General features: G+C 42.4%; 1 protein-coding gene across 2 annotated transcripts in view; it reads right to left on the reverse strand.

Annotated features, from left to right (window-relative positions):
- Window positions 1–15,184, reverse strand: part of zfhx4 (zinc finger homeobox 4) — an 84,216-nt gene that overhangs the window by 44,246 nt on the left and 24,786 nt on the right. For both annotated transcript variants that reach the window (XM_053342293.1, XM_053342294.1), the window contains exons 3-5: window positions 14,960–15,178; window positions 14,268–14,562; window positions 11,885–12,426 (exon numbers count right to left, since the gene is read on the reverse strand). In XM_053342293.1, coding sequence (XP_053198268.1) covers window positions 11,885–12,426; window positions 14,268–14,562; window positions 14,960–15,178 — 1,056 coding nt within the window. The remainder of the gene's footprint in view (window positions 1–11,884; window positions 12,427–14,267; window positions 14,563–14,959; window positions 15,179–15,184) is intronic.

Genomic DNA, 15,184 nt, shown 5'->3' on the forward strand with positions numbered 1-15,184 from the left:
AGCCCCACTTGGCCCAGCAAACAACAAAAGCGTGTTTTGTTCCTTGAAAGTATTTTAAACACATACCAGCGCTGCCTGGAAGGCTGCCAAGTGTAGAATTCCATCAGTGCTACCACCTCCCTAACACATGTTACTGCTAACCGCCGCTCAGCCCCCAAGACATAGATGTAACGCAAGATCACTGCCAATGGATCCACTGGCAGACTGCACTGCTGTAAAGAGATGCTGAGGGCCCAGGTATGTGCCACCTTGCTTCCGTAGATAAAGAGAGCAGCAGAGATTGTGTATGGAGAGACAAATTCTGTGCTGCAAACGTATGAAAACAAATATGCAAATAGAAGCCACATACAAAAACTCCTGAGCGCACAATGCATATGCACAAATATACACACGCGATGCACATCTCCTGCTTCTCTCTCCTGCTCTCTCACTCTTACAAGGCCACTGTGTGTGTGATCTAAAGATGCTGGAGACACAAAACAATCCCAGAAAGAAATCCCCCCAACCCGCCCAACCTTCTTTCCTTTCCTGCTGGTCTTCTTTCTTTTCTTTACTACCAAGGCTTTAACTTTCATAAACGCTAAGAAAAATATTTCCTAGAGCTAAATTGCTTCTCCTGTTTCTCTCAGTTCTGCCTGCTGGCAGTCACATGTGATCACAGCTCTGGGGCCTGTCCATGAGGTGCAGGGCTTGTGGGCGAGTTTAGCTTAGGTCACCCAATAATAATAAGCATCCATTGCATAATGGCCGCCAAGCCAAATAAATGAATTATCACAATGAGTCTTTCATACTAGCTGTCTGACGCTCGTCTCTTTTTCTATACTCTCTCTGTCTCTCTTTGTCTTGTTCTTTCTCTCTTTTTTCACTTGTTTTTTTTTTCTTTACTCCTCTTTGCTATTTGTCAGCAGAAAAAAATGAGGAAGCAATAGTGATAGAGTTCTGTGAGCGTTGGGAAAATAATGTTACTCTAAAGTCTGGTTAATAGTCTTCTCTTCCATTTTCCTGACTCCCACACATTCACTCACAAACACATTCACTCACACATACACTTGTAAGAAGTGACGTAAGTGTGTCTGACGTATGGGGCAAAGGTCGATCTGAAGTTCACAGCTTCCTGACCTCTGGTTCCTCTCTTGGAAAAATCACTTCTCTCTCTATCTCTTGTTTTTAGGGCAAACCTGTAGTCTGTTTGCTTTGGTCCAAATCAGTGGATGAGTTGCTATTTGTTGCATTTTATGTTTAGTTCAGTTTGGTTTCACATGGCAAAATTTCAAGCAAACCAAAATACATCAACAAAAGCCATGTGGGAGCTGTCACTCTGTTCATTGGTCAGAAATCTTGTTTGGTTGGTGGGCGAAGAGAAGACAATTTGTTTTCCTTCCTGGATAACTATCTACAATGGACTATCAGCAGAATTGGCATTTTTTCATAATTGCAGTCATTGTTTGGGCCATATACCAAGCCAAAATATGTGAGCAGAATGGCACATTTGAACACACTTGAAGGCAACGTCTAGGGAACAAAAATAATAAAAATAATAATAATAATAGTGATAACACATTTTATTTATAAGTGCTGTTCAAAACACCCAAGGACACTTTACAAATCCAATAAGATAGTCAATACATACTAAAAGATAGAGGACACTTTACAAATCCAATAAGACAATGAAAACATAATAAAATATAAAAACATTGTGTTGCTTCATATTACGCAAAGAAGACATGCTGCCTTTAGTCGGCTGAAGACAAGAAGGGAGCATAATGCACAGCGTAGATGGGAGTTGCTTTAATCCAAAAAATGCACAATACTTCCTGCAGTCGGGTTGGATTTAGCTCAGATCACACTCATACCACAAACAGTACCAGTGTTTATTTGTAACCAGTCCAAGACCACCTTGTCAACAAGGTATCGGTCTGGTTGTTTTGGTCCACACCGGAGTGCAATTTCAGTGTTCACACCTGCCCAAACGAACTGCACCAAAAGGGTAAACGCTCTGGTGTTCCATTCAATCAAACTAAACAAAGCAGGTGTGAAAACTCCCTTTAGTCTCTTTTGCCCAAACACACACACGCACACACACACACATACACGTGTGTTACGCATACCAGCTCAAAGAAAGAAGGAAAAAACAGCCCTGCTAAGGATTTACAGCATGATCCATTTCTTCTGGTCTCAGTCAATGAAGCATTGCCACACAGTATTGTATATTGTACTGACCCAGCAGTTGAGGAAAACTGATTCTAGGAGACAGACACCAGAACAGATCTTACTTACTCATCGGTGCATGAGTGTATGTTAGGTGTCTTGAAAGCCAGCTCACCTCCACCCCCCCATGAAAATGGATCAGTATTTACATTAGCATTAGATTTAGACAGCATGGCTCAGCCACTTACTCCCTATTAGCCATCCTGACCTTAGCCCATTAGGGTCTAAAAGCCCCCGCTTGTCTCCATCGCCGCCAGGTGAGACTGACCAGACCTCCCCATTTCCCTAAACCATCTTGCTGCTGAGATTATCTTTTCCATCGACTCACAATGGGACAGAGATCATAAAATGCTGAGCTCAAGATCATTGAAGTGCTAACATGCTTGTGGGATTATCTTTTTTCCAATGCGGTGCAAAGGGGAGGGATATTGCTGAAATACTAACATGCTTTTGGGTAGGGTTCATCATTTTCCATTTTTCCCAACATGCAAAGATGCTTTTGGGAAATCAAGACAAGGCCTAATTGACAGGATCTATGAAAGACGTTGAGAAAAACAAAAATATAGGCGTTGAAAATCCGGGGCTACAGCTTATTGGCTGCTACCATCAAAGAGGTTTGTACAACATTGATGTTGTTATATTTAACTAAAACTGAAAGGGAAGAGAAGGGAAAATAAATTTGGTGCCGAAAGGAGCAGTGATTTTTGCCAAGTTTGTTTTTCTTTGCTCTGTTCGTAATGGATACTTGCTTAAAAATGTCTATAAGAAAAAAATAAGACAAAAGGAATGACAGAGACATACAGTGAAAGAAACTAACCAATAGATTAAGAGGCAAAGAGACTAGAAACTATGTCAGAGAAAACAAAAGAACAAGAGATGGAAAGAGAGAGAGAATGATAGGGAAGAATCTAGACGAGTGTAGTCGGGTTCAAATCACTAATTACACATTCCTGAGCCTGTGAAGGGGAGTATTGTTTTCCAGTTAGCCCCTACCCTGTCGCATGGTTTCACTTAGCACAAAACAAAAGGTACAGGGAACAAAACACAAGCCTAATACCAGGCCTTGCTAATGACAGAGAAATGGGAGAAATTATCCCTGGGGTGGATCCTCGTGAGAAAATGGCTGGTGATTACTGGACAAAGGGAGTTCATTTTGAAACTGTCACAAAATGGCAGACTGTCTGCCTCTTTCTTTTAAGAGCTGTAGTTATCAAATGAACACACCATCATGGCACATCACTGAACACATGACATGTTTAATCTATAATTATCAAACTTTTAAAGTATGACAGTTAAGGTTAGATTGGACATGTGCTACTTCTCCTTTTTACCGTTATATTCTTGTTTCCGCTTTGTAACACAAAAATATTAGTGTGTATAATATTTCAACACACTTGATCGAACAGAAGATGAGGATCAGGTCTTATTACTAGGAAAGAAATGTAACAATGTAGCTTGTAGTGTGTAGAGAGTGCGTATAAGTGTGTGTGTATGTGTGAGCGCACGTTGGAGTGGTACCTCTGCCAAGGAGAGCACAATGAAAGCACCTCTTCAGCGGCACCGTTTTGCATATTGCCACAGGAAATCAAATGCCTTGCAGTTGACCTACAAGATGGCACACTTGATCCCTCCCTACTTTCTTTACAGAGGGCGCTCGGTTTTACTCTGCAGCTCTCTCTTTTTGTCTGCTTTACCTCTCCATATCAAAACGCAAACATTGAAGCAGGGACCCGTGTGTCTCCAAGCACACATACATAGATAACAACTTCTGTAACAGTTTCTGACAAGTCACATAAACTCAGCCAGCCACACATTCGACATCCTGGGATGTTCTGTCTACCCCCATAAACCCATAATGATGAGCTCCACGCTGTTCCGGCAACATAGAGGACCCTACCATTTTCCTGCGTGAGCCAGTGGGGGTGGGGGTGAGGGGGGGTAAGCTGATAGCGGTGGCAGCACTGGGCAGAGTCGCCTGGCTGGTAGTGTTTGCCCAGGCCCCAGCCGTCTAAAGGAAGGATATTGTTTTCCCCTGAAAAAGCCTCAGCCGCAGTCCGCATACCAGCGTCCACTCAACATACCAATGGGCTCTTTGAAGATTACTCAAATGTTTGCCTTTGTTCCCCCACTACCAACCCCCGCCCCCCCTCATCCGCCCCTACCCCTAGTCCTAACCTACACTCCTGCCAGAATGAGGAAAAGAAGAGAAAGGACAGAGTGAAAAAAAAAAAAATCAGACTTATATCTTCAGAAAACAGTGGGAAAGCAATACCACCCTCAGCTGCACTCAGATTCAAAATGGCCTCTGTAGGGGATGGGCAGCCACTGAAAGGAATAATAAGGCTCTGGCCACCAGCAAAGTAAATCTAAACATAAACAAAAGAGAGAGGCGGCGTATTAATGCATGGCGACCGATATTATATAAGGATGTTAAATGCGAGTCTCCCATCTGTCTGCTGTTTAAGTGCAACATGCTTTTAAAAACACACCACTCCTCATCCCTGCACAACACCACAATTAGAGTTGGATATGATAATTCCAATGGGTTAATTTAACTAAATGTGCTGAAAACTCAGGACCCCCCCCCCCCCTCCACCCCACCCCCCCTATCCTCCAACTCCCCATCCAACCCATATTAATCCTGAACAAGTAAGTGGGCTTTCTATCAGGTCTATTTCAAAGCATTAGGGATTACCTCGCAAAAACTAAGCTGCTTGAACTCACAGGAGGTCAGCAGTATTGTGCTGCTGCAAGGAAAGAAGGCCAGTGGTAGAGATGGATAGACAGCAGGACAGGTCAGTTCCTCTTTCTCCAGCTCTCCCGACAACATCCCTCAATCCTTCTCCCTCCCTCTTTCTCTCTCTCTCTCTCTCTTTTCATCCCCGTCCCTCTCCTTCACCGTATAATCGAATATCTCCCACTACTTATCTATTCACTGAGCACCTAATGGTTAAAATCAATTACAGCTGGAATGCTGAAATGCCGAATACTGGGCCACATGCTGATAATGACAGAGAGTGTGAGAGTGAGAGAGAGAGAGAGAGAAAGAGAGAGAGAGAGGAAAAGAGAGAGAGAGAGAGACTTGGGACCGTTCCAAGGGAGGCACAATTACCTTCAATCGATTGATTATTGATTTGGTAGGGCGTTGAAGAGTATTTCAGTCCAACTTTGTCCATATTAATATCCTGATAGCTTCATGAGAGGGGGAAAGCATGATTGTGCTATCTAAATACCAAACCTGATGTAACATTTCAGGCTATTTCAAGAATAGAGCACCTACTTATAACATTGTCCCTAATTGACATATAGAGTACAAAGACTATAGAGATTTTTAAGACAACTTTCATACAAATTAGGCACACATTTTAATGTCAGGTGATCTCAAAACTAAAACTAATGAACTTACACAAAAATATTTATCTGATGTCTCTGCCATGTGATCTGTTTGAAGCAGCTCTGATCAGATCATGGCATCAAAAGTGAAGGCAACGTGCCCCGAGAGATCATATTTTAGATCATGCACCCTCTTTGATTATTACATTTTTGTTTAAAAAAAACAAAAAAACAAAAAAAAAACTCTTGTTATCTTTGTCCATCAGCAGCATGATCAAGACTCAAGAGAAAAGAAGCAAAAGGGAGGAGTTGAGGAGGGTGGATGGGGGGGTTCAGATGAGCCAGGGTTGCAAAAAGACACACACACACACACACACAAAAAAAAAAGACAAACTCCTGCTAGCGCCTTTGTTCCTACATCCCAGCGATGTTCCCTTCCTTCTGGTGGTCTGGAAGACACTGACCCCCTCCTGCACACACTGCACACTATACCCCCACTTCTTGCTATCGTTCCCATACCTGTCAGCCCCGATCTGCTTCACAGTCCCCTGCACATGGACAAATGGCTCAGCCCAGGCCCGGCCCAAATGACCCACAGCCCATAGAGGGATGGGGATGATTATGAAGAGGATCACATCTGGCTATTAATATGAGAAAAGCAGCCCTGTCTTTTTTCTTTGTCTTATAGACAGAAAAATACACCTTTCTAAAGGAAGAAAACTGCTATCATTCAGTCTGCGGGTCTGCGGGTCGGTGCCACTAATTCACCAAAAAGTCAGGAAGTAGAGAGGAAGGGAGGGCGAGATGCCTAGGGTAATTAAACAGTACATATGAGTGTCCATCAGGAGTTAAACTGAAGCTGGACATTGCACAGACACAAACACACACACACACACACACTCACACGCACACTAATGCTGTGCCGACCATCTGGTTAAGGCGTTGGAAGGAGAATGGGCGAAACTCTTATTAATATCTATGAGGATTATTAGGTAGAGGGGGGAGGGTGGGGGAAGTCCGCCCTTTCAAACCACTCTGTCAAACACACAAAGCAACAGCATACACACACAAACACGCACACACCTGCTTTTATGCTTTAATTAGCCACCACCCTCTGTCCCCCCACTTCACCACCCCCGGACCTCTGAAAGATTTCCATTGTAATCTCCACGCAGGTGAAAGAGGAGACGATTTGAATAATCTACTAACCGGCGTCTCTTTACCTCGTCCAGAGACAGAGAAAGAGATACAGACAGAGAGACTGAGAAAAAGATCAACTTGTAGAAATGAAAAATGAAGAGACAGACAGAAAGAAGAGAGACAACATTTCTGGCAAAAACACTGACGTGAATTTATTCGTCTACTCAGGTTTACAGCACTGAACTCTCGGCGGCGGGCTGCATCATCCGTCTCCATGACAGAACATGAAAATCTATATTTTGCAGTCAAGTAGCATCCAGTGTGAAGTGTCTGTGAACATTCCTTTTTGAAGAGAATAGCAACTCTTTAAGTCTGTCTGTGAGTGCGAGACAAGGACGCAGTGATCAAGAGCCTGTGTCTGGAACAAGCGGACATGGGCTCAAGTGGAAAATGGTAACTTGATAACGGAGACTACAATTGTGTGCAAGTGTATATGGAGTTACTGTACAGTGTGTCTCTTTGAATGTGTGTAATGCCATACCTCGGCATGCACATATGCATTTATGGGAGTGTGCGTGTGTGTGTTATAAATCTTGCAATGCATTTGAAATAGATCCAGTCTCTTTTCTATTCCAGGGACCAGCACAATGGCTTTTTATGCAAATCTATGGGAGTCAATCTCCTGTCCATTTCCCCATCACACAATTCCAAATGACAGTCCAATAATTTGGGCTGCATATATATAGGGCCATTTGATTTTCAAATGAGAGTGGGCAGGGTTGACCCTTGCTAATAGCCAAGGCACAGCGGTAGACTTAATATCACAGATGCATAAGCATAGCCATCTCCATCAGAGAGAGATGGAGGAGGATAAAATGTGAGGGAGGGGGACAGAGTCGGAAGATTGAAAGAAAAAAAATGTCCCTTGGTTGATGGAAGAATGCAAAAAAAGGGGGAGAGTCTTCTTTTGATGCATCCGCAAATCCAGTCTCCTTTCCTCCTTTTCTCCTTTTCCTTCCATCCCTCCCTCAACCCACCACCCCCTCATTTAATTCCACCCACCCCTCGTTTCCCGGCCATGGTGTTGCCAAGAGGATCATGGGTAATGAGATGGCCTATCTGCTGCTCCCCAGGGGAGAGATAGAAAAGGAGAGAGAGAAAAAAATGAGAGTAAGAGAGTCAGAGACAAAACAAAGAGTGAGTGGAAGAGAGAGGGAGTGAGACAGACAAGGCAGAGACAGACTGTATCTATGTCCTTATCCTGTGTATGTCCCATCGACAAAACGCTCAATCTAAATGTCCTCTTCCCTCCCTCTTTCCCTCCATATCTATCATAAAAATTTGAGCATTTTATGAGCCTGAGATTCCGAGTTCAAAGGAGTGCATGAGGGAAAGGAAGAAAGGGGAAAAAATAATGAAAAGAAAAACAGAGATATGGAAATGTGCAGTAGACCCCGGACGTCCATTTCCGCATGAATTATGATGGAAAGCTGGACAGACAGACAGGGGCGGGGTAGTGGTGGCTGAGGACAGTTTAAGATTTATTCGGACAGCCATCTGAGAAACAGGTGCCATGGCCTATGAGACAGTGTGTGTATACGTGTGTGTGTGCGTGTGTGTGTGTGTGGTCCTTGACCATGCCACATTGACCATGAACATTCTCAACTCCTAATGACCCAGGGGCAAGCACAGCCCAGATCTCAACCTCAAAGCTCTGTGGGGACACACACACACAAACACACATGCTCACTACAAACTAAACCCCCTACTTAGCCCTACAGCACTTGTGAATGGCACTGACAGATTTACTCCTGTCTCCATGTATATTAAGGCCAGTGTTTGTTATTAAAAATCATAACGAAGCCATACATCATCATATTTGATGCTAAGCTAAACACGACCCCAGCCAGCTATGGATATGCTATGCTACGACACCATTTAATGCAGGGCTTACCTCACAAGCTGCTAGCATAAAAACGCTACGTTAAAACATCTTCCATTTTGTCATTTACAGTGTTTCTAGGGGATAAAGATTTGCACTTGACAGCTGTGATAACATCGAATTGAAGTTTTCATTTCAAACTAAATTCTGTATCACAAGAGATTATATGGAAAAAAGTTGAGATAAAAAAAGAACACCTTGTGCAGTAGTATTCTCATTAAAAGCAAACTCTCTCTGCTCCAATAAGCAGCAAGGCGTAGACCTCCGCTTTTTCCATATAAGGTCTATGACTTCCTGCGCCACCTGCTGTGCCCTGGACACCAGATCACTTGATGTCCATGTGCTGCTAATGTCATTTCCCTTTTGCTGTTTCAAAGTCTGGAAAAAAAAAACTTTCAAATTCTCAATTCCCATTAGAAGTACTCCATTGCTGCTACAAAGCAGCCATAAAATCTCCTGAATATGCTTTTTGTTTGTATCTTCAAATGGTTTCCCATGCCATAAAGATATTCTGTGTTTCCAAAAAACCAGATGGTAAAGTCGTCAACACTCGGATCTTTTATGCGCCCGGCCAAGCTACCTCCATCCCCATGTGCTTTTCACCTCTGCCAATACATAAAAGGAGAGGTGTTTTTCTGGTCAAATAAAGAAATGATTTTTTTCCCTCTGCTCTTGCTCTGCTGCTCTATGCTTTCTCTCCCCCTCTCTCTGCTTTACTACCACATGTCCAAGGGTAAAATAGTGGGATTTCTGCCAGAGGCATTAAAAGCGTCATCTGTGGAACAGATTTGTTGAGGCCTGTGGGGTAGGTGGGTGGGTAGATGAGGTATAGGGGTGTGTGGGTGCACAGAGGGGGCACTGGGATGACCCTCACTTGCCTCGGCTAAACTGGTATTTTTGTATGCCTAAAAGGACACTCCCTTACTTTACTGAACTTGGAAAGCAAAATAATAAACTGAACGAGATTTTTTTTTCAGACAAGCCTCTTTGCTGCATTTCTGAACTGTTGATTGTGCTTCTTGGGTTTGTACATTTAATCACAACTGGTATAAATAGCTTTCTTTGCATGATTAAATGCCTGCCAATGTTCAGTGTAGCCTAGGTAACCTATCTGGCTATTGCCTCATATTAAATAAACTGAAACAGCAGCCAAAAGTGGCTCAACACTCTAAAATGCATTCACACGCATGCACACACAAACACACACACACCAATGCTGCAATCTTCCTCTGACAGTGAAGAGATCCTGATTAGTGTGAGTTAATCAAGCTGATCATATATGGGCTAGGACCCCAGCTAATAGAGACCAATGAGTAGGCAGTACTTTTCTGAAGAATTTATAAATTTACAATATTCTAATGCAATTAGTGAAAGATGCCTGAGGACAGACATCTCCAACTCATCCCATGCCAAATTCAGCCTTTGGTGGACTGTCAGCCAATCCTGTGTCAATATGTACATCCTGTTTAAGTCAGCTATGACTGTTTTAAATAACCCTAAGAATGCCAATGGGCTTAATCCACTCAAGCTTTGGGACTGTAAGGAAGAATCAGTCACAGCTTTCCGAATAAATGCAATTCCTGAGAGGTTAATGTGCAATGCAGGCACCATAGTTACAAAGGAGTGACAAAAGTCAAACAGGTCTGTTGCAGATTTCAAATCACACATTCCTTGTATGTGGTTGTGTCTGTATTGTATCAACTTTTTGTCAAATCCCCCTGAAATTCTTGTTATCTAAAAATAAAAAAAACTTACCCTTGGAATTAGCATAAATAATCTAGATCTAATTTCAAACAAAAGTGCAGAAATCAGTATAAAGTTAAAATTGTAATAATGTATTTTCAAATGGAAAAAAAATCTAAACAACATCAATGGACCTTTTTATATCCTCTTACTACTGTTGTCTCTGCATTTGAGACACAACACAGACACACACACACACACACACAAACACCTCCCTCTGCCAAATGTTGCGTACAGTAGTAAAGAAATCCTCATTAATGTAATGCACTTGATCCTGTCCTGTAGGTCAAGGCCTCGGAAATGTAACAGCATCCTATTAAGCCGAAAGGAGACGTCTGATAAACTAAATCACCTTAAATCTATCGATGAGGAGGAAGATGCCAATATTGGCCTTGTTGGAATTTCAGAACCTGCGGAAAGCATTTATTGCTCAGAGTGTGAGGGGTTTAATTAGTTAAGTAAGTGACTCTTGTGCTAGTTTACTGCTCTGGTGAGTAACTAGTGTGGTAAATAGTATGAAAAATTACCAAATAATCTATTTTTCCTTGGTAAAAAGGCTTCACACTGCAGCATAAAGAAAAGGGTGTGTGTGTGTGTGTGAGTGTGTGTGACAGTGTGTTACAGAAATCTTTTACTACATAAAAATAACTACACATATGTATATATTTATCTAAAAAATGGTATGCAATGTTTACAATTATTAGAAAAATCGAAAATAATCCCAATTAGGATAATAACTTTTTAAAAATCTTAAGTCTTTCCTTAATCACAGCAATTACATTCAAGTAGTTCATTTTCATTTTATTTTTTAAGACACACACAAAAATAGTGTGGTTCACTTTCCATAGTTACTGTATGTGAGATACTATTGTTCTGATGCTGTTCAGTGCAAAACTAAGTTCTTCATCCGGCTCTATACCCTTATCATAAAAACAAATTCTTGAATTATTCCAGAATTATTTACAGCTGGAAGGATAAACTGAAAAGACAGCTGAGGATAATCAAAAATTCGAAACATTTGAACCTCACTGATAGTACGTGACTTGTGTATAATTAACAGAAACAGTAGTGCCAGCTGGTCACAAGCAGGAAATGTAGCCATATCTGATGGAAATCATCCTGCGTACTCACACGGTGACCTTTTCCATCTTTGTCATTCCATTCTCATGGGAACTTTATATCCATGTGATGGTTGCAGTTAAGAGGATGGGGCAAACTCTTTATAAACAAAAACACATATGCCTCTTCTGAATCTGAACTTTAACTGAGTGGTGTTCCTTTCAGTTGTATATTCTGCTGTATGTGTACACTACACACTATAATGTCAATGTTCTGCAAAAACAATAAATCTTCTATTTGAGATTTTTTTTCACTTGTTTAATCATACTTTGAAAAGTATTATCTCCACAACATATGGTGCTTTTTTAATGTTGAGATTTTTTCTCAGCTGGGAGAAAAGAGATTAGAGAACGGATGTTCCTGCAGGGTACTCACAACAAAAGAAAATAGCATTTTTACCTTGTAGAGGCGGATGGCAGCCTCATGCCTCTGGTTGGTGGCATGTAGCCTCAGTTTATCCACGCTGTTGCTGTAGTAGTCACAGGCGTTGCACTTGAGGTGCACAGGGTTGCCAATGGCCACACACTTTAATCTCCACTGGTTGGCTTTGCCTCCCTCCTTGATGTGGGCCACCAGCTGGTGCTTCTGCATGTGCTTGTCTGTCTTGCAGTGCAGCTGAAAGTTGGCCTTAAGCTGCGTGTTGTAGCTGCAGAGCTTGCACTGGTAGACGTCGCCCACCACACAGCGCCACTCCTCCTCGGGCAAAGAGCGCTCTGCGTTGACGTGGGCATTGAGAGCCTCCAGGCTGTCTGTGGAGTAGCAGTTGCACACAGCGCACTGGTAAAGGCGCAGCGAGGGGTCGCTGATAGGTGGTGACATGGAGGAGAGGGAGGGGTCTGATGAGGACATGCCCCCCATTCCACCTGAGGACACCAGTGATAGGTCATCTGCCATCAGTTGACCACTGGCAAGGCGCAACTCCGCTGATAGGTCACTATTCACTATGGAGAAAATGAATGAAAAAGCAGGTTAGACAGTGAAAGAGAAAGAGAAACACAGAGGTGTTTAAAATATTGGGCTTCAAGAGGGATTACATGGAAGCATAATAGGGGATAACATGCCCGACCAAAGGCAGGCAGTATGCACAGCAGGAAGAATAGTACATAAAAACAAAGAGGTATGACAGATAGACAAAGCTCTGGTGAAAATGAAAGGCTGACATGCATAGGGAAGGATAAAGGCCTGAGACAAAGAGAAAAGGCTCTTTCTATTAAATGAAATTAAGTATGGAGGGAGAAGTGAGTCCTATATGCAGGCCTCTCTCACACAAAAGGATTTGATAAAATAAAGCCTCACAGAGGACTAGGGATCCTTACAAAGTCTTGTCTATAAAAAACCCTAATAGGATTGAATCAGGATCAATTACAATCATCCTTTTCAACTTGCTAACTCGCTCATCAGGTAGTTTTAATTACTGCTCTCAGCAATAGTGGGACAACGGCTGTAGGGCTCCAGGCTTTTCTCACATCCACACACAGATTTGAAAAGCTGATCAATGCGTTACACACGTTTGTCTCTCTCTCCTGCCCACCCACACTAGAAGAAAAGACACATCTGCCATTCATACAGATGTAATTAAATCTTTCGTTTGATCCCTTCATTGTCTCTCTATACATGTTATCAAAGCTCATCATGTCGCTCTTTCAGATAATATCTCAGCACCTGAATCTGAATCGCTTTTTTTTTTAAGTTTAAGTATAATTTCCCCAATTAGTGGATGACTGAATGTCTGTTTGTGTGAGCGTGTGTGTGTGTGTGTGTGTGTGTGTGTGTGTGTGTGTGTATGAGAGGGCTGGCTTAAAAAGTAAATTTTTTTCCTGGATGTGAAATGCAAATGTAAGTAGAAATTCTGAATATGCATGTGTATACATGAATGTATGTATATTCATCATTCCTCTATGCATGCATGTGTGTGTGTGTATGTGTTAGTATTTGATCATATAAATATTCCACTCACACCATTTAAACCTATGTACAGCTGCGCTCACTATGGGGAGCTGTGTGTTATCAGTGTAATTCACTGAGAGTACATCTGCTGGCTGGGCTGTGACCTCCACACTAGAGGAGGGAGTGGGTGTGTAGCACTGCAGGGTCATTGTTAAATCTCTCTCACTCCTAAGGGAATCCGCTTCCTGCTGTGTGTGAGTGTGTGTATGTGAGTGTGTTTGTGTGTGTGTGTTCTCTCCAGGGTGTGGGAAGGTGGGGTGGTGTGTATGGTGTGTGTGTGTGTGTGTGTGTGTGTGTGTGTATGTGTTGGGGGGGGGGGGGATTAAGCTGACTTAAGAAAATTACAAATGAAAGATTAAGAATAATTCTCATGTGGTGTCTCATAATCATTTTTTAATCAGTGAGAGGGGTCAAAGAAAGGAGACAATGACAGAGGGACAATATGAGAGCAGAGATAAGAGGGAAAGAGAAAGAGACGAGGGTGAGCTAAGGGGGGTATGGTAAAAAGGATGGGAGCAGAAAAAGAGAAGGTGAGAAGACAGGGAGAAAAATGGAAAGCAACAAAAGGAGGCACTGAGATAAAAACAATACCCCGGTGGCATCAGATATACAAGATAAAACAGATAAAACTGACCAAGTGAAAGATGAGTAGAAGAAAACTGAAAACAAGCCTGAGGCAAAATATTAAAAAGCAAAACACTTGGCACTTTGTCACACCCTCAGCAAAATTGTTCTTTTTTTTTGTTGTTGCTGTTGCATTTTCATTGACAAATGTTTAAAACTGATCAGACCTGTGTCCTTCCCACTGTTTTATTAAAATTCCACTATCACCCACCTAGACCAGATCCAAGAGCAGCTGCAGTTGCAGGATCTAACTGGAACGGGTTAATCATCATCTGGGTCTCTGGGCCACTGCTGCTGGCTGGGTTCTCCAGCTTTACACCTGCCAAGCCCATGTTCTGAGCTAGGTAGTACTGGTAAAGCTCTGCCTCGGCAGGAGCCAGGCCCAGATGGAGGCTGTGTTGGATCTGCTTCATGTTCTGCTGCAGCAGCATCATGTTGTGCATGTGTTTCTCGCTGGTCATATGGATCCTCAAGTTCCGAGCCACGTTGGTCTCATAGTCACACACCTGTAAAGTAGGATAAAATTGTAAGACAAAGGTTTAACATCATCTTCAAAGCACTATTGCACATTTCAAATTAATCATAATCTGTTGTTCTAATCAATTTACATTTATATAATAATAATAATATCGGTATTGACAACAAGAAGAAAAACTTAATACTCAATCCACAAACGTGATGCAATAATTATAGTATAGTGTTACATTTCTAATGGTTTCCACAAAACTTGGAGATAATGGTAGAATGTATGAGAAATGCAGTTTTATAATGGCCAGAGGTCTGATGACGTGGCCAAGAAAAATAATAGACACAGTGACGCAGAGAGCATAACTGGCTCATTGTCCAGACAAATTGGTATGTTGCTACCACAGTGCAACAAGGATTCTCTGTTTGTTTCATTACCTCACAGCGCCAAGTGGGCTTCTGCTTGGGCTTGGATGGCGAAGGTGCACCGCAGCCTGCACCAAGGCTGGCACTGGGCACAGGGTTGGCGTGGGCGTGGTTGTGGTTGTATTGTGCCTCACTGCCACCGTTCTGGAGTGTTTGTACGTTGTTCAGATGCTTGTCTGACTGCATATGGATGCTAAGGTTGCCTTTGGTGGTGGTTGAGTAGTTGCATACCTACAA

The sequence above is a fragment of the Scomber japonicus genome, chromosome 21 (assembly GCF_027409825.1).
Source record: "Scomber japonicus isolate fScoJap1 chromosome 21, fScoJap1.pri, whole genome shotgun sequence".
Lineage (NCBI taxonomy): Eukaryota > Metazoa > Chordata > Actinopteri > Scombriformes > Scombridae > Scomber > Scomber japonicus.